At 44.1% G+C, this 9,680-nt stretch overlaps 1 protein-coding gene across 2 annotated transcripts in view; it reads right to left on the reverse strand.

Moving 5' to 3' along the window:
- Positions 1–8,749, reverse strand: part of Eif4ebp2 (eukaryotic translation initiation factor 4E binding protein 2) — a 35,125-nt gene extending 26,376 nt beyond the window's left edge. The window contains exon 1 of one of the 2 annotated variants that reach the window (XM_013517009.1): positions 8,291–8,749. In XM_013517009.1, coding sequence (XP_013372463.1) covers positions 8,291–8,435 — 145 coding nt within the window. In that variant the 5' untranslated portion in view covers positions 8,436–8,749. The remainder of the gene's footprint in view (positions 1–8,290) is intronic. The other variant, XM_005390059.2, reaches the window with a different exon arrangement.
- Between the last annotated feature and the right edge of the window lie 931 nt (positions 8,750–9,680).

Genomic DNA, 9,680 nt, shown 5'->3' on the forward strand with positions numbered 1-9,680 from the left:
AGACAAAAACAAACAAACAAAAAACCCCACACAAAATAAATCATATCAAATATGCCTTCTGCCATTTGGGCTTGAACACACATATGGAAATACATTTTCTCCACAGAAATGCCTAGCTGATTCCAAGAAAATGCAGGTTGGATCTGACAAGTTGATAACTGCATTCTGAATCAATCCTTTGAATTTGATTTCACAGGTGTTTTCAAGTCCATCTATGATGGTAATAATTAATTAAAGATCACTGCTAATGGTACGGTGGAAACTCAGATTCTAACCTGGCTTCCATTCCAGTTATTTGCTTCCTTCAAGTTCATTCCTTTTGACTACTTCTTTAAAAAATAAAAACAATGGATATCTATCAGCATCTTCCACTTTTACTCACAGAAGAAGCTTGAAGTAATCACTGGCCTATGCTTCTATTTTTATCTGCTGCCTATTCATAAAGGGCTAGGAATTCCTCAGACGAGAGTAGTTTTATTTCAATATAGAAGCACTCCAACACCTAACATAAACACAGCCTCTAATGCCAACATGAGTTCCTCTGATGGCCTAGTGATTAATCATGACATCTTAAGATGAAGAATCCTAAGTTTCACTTTTTGTTGTTGTTAGTTTTTTGTTTTGTTTTGTTTTGTTTGTTTTTTTGAGACAGGGTCTCGCTGTGTAGTTCAAGTTGGTCTTAAACTCACTATATAGTCCAGGCTGGCCTTAAACTCATGGCAATCCTCCTGCCTCAGCTTCCTGATTAAAGGCTGGGATTACAAGTATGTGCTACCACACCCAGCCACCTCACCTTTGATAAATACCTCTGAGAGGAATGGTCTATTTCACCAGTAAATAGCACTTCTGCTATAATCAGGAGAGTATTTCTAAAACTAACCTAAAATGAGATAACAAAACAGAAGATACTACAAGAAAAATATAGACTAATATCCTTTATAAATACAGATGCAAAACTCTTTAAAAAATACTAACAAACTGAATTCAGCAACATATTTTTTTAAAAAAGAGACCAAGACCACGTAAGATTTATCCAAGGATTGCAAAGCTGATTTAACATGTGAAAATCCACTAATGTAATATATATCAACAAAATAAAAATAATCATATGATCATCTCAATACAGAAAGAAAAATATAGGGCTAAGGGGTAGCTCAATGGTAGTGTGCTTGCCAAACAGATGTGGGGCCCTAGTTTGATCCCCAGCCCCACAGTTAATTAATCAAATCTAGTACCCTAAATGGATGTGGCAGTATACATCTTAATCCCAGCAACTGGCTGAAGCAGGAGTCCAGAAGTACAAGCCCAGCACAGGCAATTTAGTGAGACCCTATCTCAAAATTTAAAAAGGGCCAGGATTTAGCTTAGTACAAACACTGCTTTCAATCTGTGGAACTGAAAAATAAATAAAGAAAAATTTAAAAGGCAGAGGATGTATCTCAGAGGCAGAGGGCATATCTAGCATGCCTAAGTGAAGTCCAATTACTAGGGCAAAAAAAACCCACAAAAAACAAAAAACAGGCATAGTGGTGCACACCTGGAATCCCAACACTCGAGAGGCTGAGGCAGGAGGATGGTTGGGAGAGTGAGACCAGCCTGGGCTACAAAGTGATCTCAAGGCCAGCCTGAACTGCATAGCAAGATCCTGTCTCAAAAAGACCTACAGTTAAAACCTTACATAATGGTAAAAGACTGGCTGGTTTGTCCCAAAGAATAAGGTAAAGATGTCCTTTTTCTGTGTGTTGCTACATCTATACCACAATGAAGATGGCCAGGAAATCAGGCAAGAAAAACAATAGGCATCCAGATAAATTACAAAGACTCTCTCTTTATTCATAGATATAATCTTGTATTCAGAAAATTCCAACAAATTTACAACTGAATTGTATTTTCCAGTTTATCCTTGCTTGTGGAAGTTTTTCCGTCTTTAACTACTCAATCAAATGAACAGTTTCTGTTTTACAAGGCACTTGTCCTAGAGATCAAAACAATTATTCATTTAGATGTAAATATTCAAAGATTTCTCAGCTTTTCACTTTTAAGACATGGCCAGAGAAACAGGTGAAGGGGATCTTTAAAGATGAGACACACTCCAGGTGTGGTGGCCCACAAGAGGATCACCATGAATTCAAGGCCAGCCTGCACTACATAGTGAGACCCTGTCTCAAAAAAGAGAGACATACATCAAAGGGTAGCTGCTAAGAGTTAAGAAACACAGATATTAAGGGGCCTTCAAAAAGCAAATAAGCCAGGTACAGTCGTACAAGCCTTATCCTAGCCATTCAAGAGGCTGAGACAGTAGGATCCCAAGTTTGCAGCCAACCTCTGCAAAACCATGACTCAAAGTAACTAAAAAGCAAAGATAATATAAAGGGGTAGTAGTAGAGTGCTTCCCCAGCATGCAGAGGCCCTGGGCTGCATGCTCAATAGTGGGGTGGGGGGAAGTAAAACAAAGAATAAATTTGAAAATAGTGACCTAGGACTTTCCTATTTACTGTTAGTCTCAACAAAATTTTTGTTCTACTATAAATAGAGCAGCAAAACTCTTCCACACATTGATTTGCTCACCTCAAGACTTGGGTGTCAGGAGAATCACCTGCCATTCAGGGATAAACTGTCCAGCTCAGGGTCCCTTCCTCTCACCACAGGATGCAGCTTTCTCCACAGTAACTTTGCTGTCTGATCTGCAAATCTTTACACACAAACACTATTAATCAAGCCTACAGTACCTCTAAACCACACAAAATCCTTCCTATTAAAAAAAAAATGTCTTTAACCCCCAATCTCTGAAAGGCTCCGCTGAATTAAATAGCCTTGGTACTGCCAGATTACAGTTCCTCATTTCTCCTCTTCTCCATCTCATACCGCAGGCTTAGGGGAGCAGAGCGCACTGGGAGCAGGTCTGACTCCCCTGTTTCACCCACCTGCAGGAGCTGCCTCCTCTCACCCAGTGACTGGGCAGGCACACGCGCTTCCTCCCATACAGCACTGACCGAGGCACGAGGACTGCTGCCTTCTCCAAGCTCAGAATCTCATCCCTCCCCAGCAAACATGTATCCACCATAAAACGGAAGGACATCTTCAATATATACTTTGGCAGCTGACGAATAAGACTAAAGTTGAATCTACTACGGACTGACAACATGTTAATCTGTGTTACTCAAGAGATAAATAAATGCCATCTTCCTCAACTGCAGGGCAAAGTAATTAAATACCTTTCATTACATTTTTCTAGTACTTCATCTCTCTCACATGTAATAATGAAGTCACCTGGCTAAAAACTGAAGGTACAAAGTTAAATAAGAATATTGGTTGGTTCAGAAGTTACTGGCCTAGAGTAAATTAAGCCCAAGGTCATTAAAGAACAAATTTTTTTTTTTTTGTACTGGGAATCAAACTCAGGTCCTTGTGTTTGCCAGGCAGGTGCTTGTGCCACTGAGCTATATCCCTGACCCCTAAGGAGAAATGTTATGACAATTAGAACCTTCCTTCCTTCCCCGTATCTACACCCAGAATAAGATTCACTGTTCCCAAGAAACAAACCAGCTGAGCACGGTAGTGCACACCTATAATCCCAGCACTCGGGAGGCCGAGGCAAGAGGATCACAAGTTTGAAGCCAGCCTAGGCTACATAGAGAACTCAAGGCCAACTTGGACTACATAGTGAGGCCCTGTCTCAAAAAACAAAAACAACCAGGTCTCTCCCTAAATTCTTGTTTTTATGTAGCTCACTCTAAGTGAATTATTTTCCAGGGGTAGCACATCTCTTTGAATGCTTACAAACTTCCTTTCCTAGTAAGATAAGTATCTTAACATACTGGAGGAAAAAATTGAATAGTGATTAGGATATCGAATTTGAGGTATCCCTTCACATTACAGTGGCACCTCAATTCTCTCTACAAGCCTGGTTCCAAATGAACTGGACAAGAACCAAATCAAATTTCCCCATAATGTTAATACTGAACTGAACCAATGAATCTGATTCAGTTCTAGTACAACTCAGTTTGCAAACAGAATCATGGATAGAATCAGGTTTGTGAACCAAGGTACCACTGTAATTGGCTGTATGAGACCAACAAGTTAATTTCTCAATTCCTTTCAATTATAAAATGAAACCATTAGGACCCTTCCAGCTAACCAGGTGTTGTTACAAAAGTGAAGCCAGCACTAGTAACCTTACTTTCCACTGAGGCTAGAAAAAGCATCTCAATCAATGGAAGAACAAATATCCCCACTCTTCCATGGGCAGATAAGCAAAAATGAAACAACAAAAATTTCTTCTTCCTTAGTGAGAAACGGTACTCTTCTAGTGACGCAATAAATCCAAGGTGTTATAGCAAGTGCACTTTCATCCATCTTTCATTTCCCTAACCACAGAAAGGCAAGTCTGAGAAACATTCAGGGTAGGCTCTTGGAATCTCCAATGAATAAAGGAGTCTCAGCCAAGCATGGTGGCGCACGCCTGAAATCCCAGCACTCGGGAGGCTGAGGCAAGAGGACTGATGCGAGTTCAAGGCCAGCCTTGGCTACAAAGTGAGCTCAAGGCCAGCCTGAACTGCATAGTTAGACCCTGTCTCAAAAAGACAAAAAAAAAAAAAAAAGATTCTCAAGGAGAGAGAAATCCTAGGTTGGCCAGGCTGTGATCTTCCCTACCAAATCTGATCATTTAGGGCATTCAGTATATTGACTATTATTGTGGAATGCTCTGCTCTGGCACAAGTGATATTCCAAGGTTAAAGCAGTCTGAGGCAGGAAATGTACTCCCTTATCATCTCACTACACAGAGACTTCCAATGTAAGCCTACTAACTCTCATTTTCTTCTAAGTGTCTTAAAGTCTGAAAGATGTAAGTCAGTACTTTATATTATTCAGAACTAAAAATCTTATCTGCACCTCCCCATCCCTCCAAAGCATGATTTTGAGCCTATTCAGAGCATTTCCTACTTTTGTCTGGTGTCCTGTTTTGTACAAAGCACTGCATGGACCTATAAAACTCAGGACAAATACATAACTACATTCATCAGATATCTGGAGGTAACCAAGTAACAACTTCAACCCAGCTCTGGGAAGTAACATTACATGGTGAGGGAGAGAGAGATGTAAGGAGATGAAGCAAAGCATCAGAGGGCAGAAAATTTCCAAAGAGGACAGGACAGTAAGTACAGTATACTTAAATAAGTTCAACAGTGCTATACTCTTATAAACATTAAGACCTCACATGTTAAAAATTCAAAGATCAGGCTGCCTGTGGTGGCACATGTCTGTAACCCCAAGTCTGTAAACCTAACACTAGGGAGGCTGAGGCAGAGGTTTCTGAGTTCAAGGCCGGTTTAAACTACATAGTGAGGGGCTGGGGATATAGCTCAGTGGCATAAACGCCTGCCTGGCAAGCACAAGGTACTGAGTTCGAGCCCCAGTACAGCAAAAAAAAAAAATTAATAAATAAACTACATAGTGAGCCAGGTGCGGTAGCACATGCCTGTAATCCCAGCACTCAGGAGGCTGAAGCACCATTGCTGAAAGCTGGAGGCCAGCCTGACCTACATAGTGAGTTTAGGGGCAGCCTGAAGTATACAGCAAGACCCTGTCTCAAAAAAAATCCAAAAGAACGAGCTACATAGTGAGATCTATGTTTCAAAAACAAACAAAAACCAAAAAAATCCAAAGATCACCACAATGGGCTGGCTCTACCAATAAATACAGGCTAGCCGGGGTGAGGTGGCCCACACCTGCAATCCCAGCATTCAGGAGGCTAAGGCAGAAGGATAGCCTCAAATTCGAGGCCACCCTTCACTACATAGTGGGATCCTGACTCAAAAAAGAAAAGGGGTGTGGGACTGAAATAAATACAAGCTAAATATTACAGATAAGACAAGGACAAGTATTTAAATCTTTTCCAAAACTATCAGTTACATGTGGGCAGTTTAAGGGACATTTGATCAAGCAGTGGTTAATTGTGTGTGTGTGTTGGGAGTGTAAATGAGTAAGTATTTCCGGCAGAATCTTCCCAAGCATTTTAAGAATGAATCCAGACTATGACACAGGCTTCTATCTTTAAAGCAGCGTTCAAAGGCTATGTCTTTATTTTGAAAGCATGGCAGCCTGCTGTCTGAAGTATGTCAAAAGGTTTCCCTTTGTGGCTCTTCTCCGGGGAATAAGATTTAACATACAACTAAAGTTTTAGCTTCCTCCCCAAATTAATTAAATGCCGCTCTATCAGTGACATGTGTTCCAATCTGCTAGAAGCTCAGGAATATACCGACCACCCCTCAGAGAATTCTGCAATAAGTTATAAATCCCTTTCCGTCACCTTAGAAAATACTGTCCGTTTTTTTAAAGCTAAAAAAATGTTCAAGTTGAAAACAACTCTGAGGTAGATTTTTGTCTGCCAAATTTTCTCCAAATTGAAAAGCATGCTCCCACTGGTGCAACCACTGTGGAAATTAGTGTGGAAATTCCTCAAAAAACCAAGACTAGAGGTTCCATTCGATCCAACTATTTCCCTTATTGGTATCTTCCTGAAAGAATTAAAAAGTATGCTACAGCAATATATGCACAAACATGTCGATAGCAGCACAGTTTGTAATAGCTAAATCTTGGAAACAACCCAAATGCCCATAAACCGATGAATGGATAAAGAAGATGTGGGGTTTTTTTATATAATGGAGTACTACTCCGGCCATAAAGAAGGATAAGCTTGAGCCATTTCTAGCTAAACGGATGCACCCTGAAACCATACTCTTAAGTGAAATAAATCGGACATGTGTAAATAGTGAATTGTTTCTCTGATATGAAACTGAAAGTGTAAAAAAGGACTAAAATGTGTAATAGGTATTGTAAAACAGGAAAAAAATGTTCAAAAGGGAAGGGGAACTGAGGGGGGAAGGGAAAAGGAAGGACGGGGAAAGAAAAAAATAAGGAAAAAATGGAAACAAAACTTTTGTAAATAAGGACGAGAAAAGGGGTTAAAGGGAGGGTAGGGGACTAGGAAAAATAGGAAAAAAAGAATCAAGTTATATCCCGTACAGGTACAAATTTCCTATGATGAATTTGATCATCACATATACCTAAAATGTACCAATAAACTTAATTTTAAAAAAAGCATACTCCAATACCGGGGCTGATCTGGAACAGGCCGTATAGGAGGTGGGTTTCTCCAATGAAGTTAAACCCCCTGGCTAGGAACTCTGATGTTCTGCAGTGGACCGACCGTTTCCACTTCCTTGAACCTGGCTCTGCATACATAGCGATGAACTTCGCCTGCTTGGGTCATTTCAGTCTTAGCAGGCAGCCACCCTTCCCCTAGAGGCCTACGGCTGGATCCTGTCAAGCGCTCTCAGATTTTTATCCCTTGGTGTTGGCAAGAACTTCCCCTTATTCTACAGGCCTTGCTATTGTGCAACAGAGCCAAGGCTGGCCCAGGCCTAACTGCAAGGGATTGGTTGTAGTACAACTCAGGAGCCCTGCCCTCGGGAAAGAGGCCAGGAATCCTGCAGACTGCAGTTTGCCAGACAAGTCCCCACCCTCTATCAAGAGGCTGTCTGCTCAGTCACCCAAAGAAGGCAAAGTTCTAAAGTTAAAAAGCAAGCCTCCTTCCCTTCAGCAAGGCCCCCAAAATCGCCTTCCAGCCTCTTCCCTCTGCAGAGCAGCCCGGCCAAGGCACAGACAACCTCTGAGCTCCCTTCACCGGAGACCAACTCAACACGCTTCACCTCTACCCTAGTGTCGCTTGTGAACAGTTCCCGGTCGGCCTTTCAGAAGCGATGCCCAGGATCCGCCCCCTGCACCCCTGTCTCTACCAGCCCCTTCCCCAGGATCAAGTACCCTGCTCGACAACGCTCCCAGCGATCCGTCTCCTTAGGCGATCACCGAAACCTTACGCTTCAGGATGCCAACACCCTACCCCTTCCCTCCTTCCGTTGGCTACCGTTCGAGCCCTCTTGGGGCCTCGTCCAGAAAAGTAAACAATGCTGTCAAAGCAGGACAACTCTGGGCAAGGCCTTCCGCCCTCTTCCTGACGTTCTAAAAGCAGCAAAACATGTCACCACCCGGTCTCGGGGCTCGTTCCTCGCTCCAACTCCCTTTCTAAGAATAAGAAGGGCCGGTGGGCGCTCGACAACCAAGCAGCAATGCGCGCAGGCACACGACTGCAAGACGGAGGGGGAAGGCAGGGCGCAGCGGGCGCGCCCGCGGGGGCGGAGGGGGCCGGGCGAGGGTGCGACGGCCGCGAGGCAGGCGCCGGGGCCCGTTCCTGCGGGGCGTCGCGGGCTGGGGCCAGGCGGGCGCTCACCTCCCGGCGTGGTGGAGAACAGCGTCCCCCCGGGCGTGGTGCAATAGTCATGAGGTAGCTGCGCCGCGTCGCTGATGGGCACGGTGCGGGTGGGGATGGCACGGCTCTGGCTGGGCTGGTGGCCGCTGCCGGCAGACGAGGACATGGCTCCAGCGCGGGCTCTCGGCTTTGTCCGGCGGGCGGGCGGACTGGCGGACGGGCGGACGGGCGGCGGCGGCTGCGGGCCCGGGAGGCTCCGGAACCTCAGGAGGGCGGAAGGGCGCGCTCCGCTCGCTCCGCGCTCGCCTCCTCTCGTTCCCTCGTCCTGCTCCTTCCCTCCCGCCGCCGCCCTCTCGGCCGCCGCCGCCGCCGCCCGATTCTCAGACCTCCGCCACCAGCCCCAGTAGCAGCAGCAGCAGGAGTAGCGGCGGCGACGACGACGACCGGAAGCGGGGGAAGGCGGGAGCCAGAAGGTGTTCAGGGAAAGCAGGTCTACCGGAAGTGACATTTTGGGGCGTGGTCTTGCAAGGAGCGCGGCGGCTCGTACCGCTAACAGGCTAGAGTGGTTTCTGAAAAATCTGTCAGTGAAAAGGGCAGAAGCTCGCGTGTGTGCGTGTCTGTGTGTGTATGTCCGTGTGTGTGTTTCAATCAATACTGCTTTCCTTGAGCTAACTTAAGCTTCTTATTCATTTATATTTATTAAAAGTACATATTCATTAAAATAATTTAGAGCCACGCATGATTACTGTAGTCTTGTCATGCTGTAGTCATGCTGGGAGGCTGAGCCAGGAGAATCACAAGCTTGAACCTTTACTGGGCAATTTAGTGGCTTAGCTAAACCCTATCTCAAAATAAAAAATAATAAAAAGGCTAGAGATATATAACTCAGTGGAAAGGTCCTGCGTGCAATCCTCGTAGCAGAAAAAAATTAATTTAGCTGGGTGTGGCAGTGTATACCTGTAATCTCAACATCCTGGGAACCTGAGGCAGGAAAATTACAAGTTCAAGCCCAGCCTAGACAATTTAGTAATTTAGCGAGACTGTCTCAAACAAACAAAGGCTAAAAATACATCTCAGTGCAAAGGACCTGGGTTCAATCCTCAGTAAACTCCCCAACAAAGTGTAATTTTACTTTTAATTGTTCATTATTAAATACAAGCAATGTACATGTACAATGTGGATATTTTGTTTTTTGAGACAGGGTCTCGCAGTATAGTTCAGGCTGCCCCTGAACGATGTAACCCAGGCTAGCCTCCAACTTTTGGCAATCATCCTGCCTCAGCTTCCTGACTGCTGGGATTACAGGCATGCACCACCATGCCCGGCTATGTACAATGTATTTTTAAAAAATCAAGCCCAGTAGAAAGGTTTACCATGCCACTTTCTCCCAGTTTCCCAATTTTTTGAGGAA

The sequence above is a fragment of the Chinchilla lanigera genome, unplaced genomic scaffold (genome assembly GCF_000276665.1).
Source record: "Chinchilla lanigera isolate Chin_1 unplaced genomic scaffold, ChiLan1.0 scaffold00036, whole genome shotgun sequence".
NCBI classification, from domain to species: domain Eukaryota; kingdom Metazoa; phylum Chordata; class Mammalia; order Rodentia; family Chinchillidae; genus Chinchilla; species Chinchilla lanigera.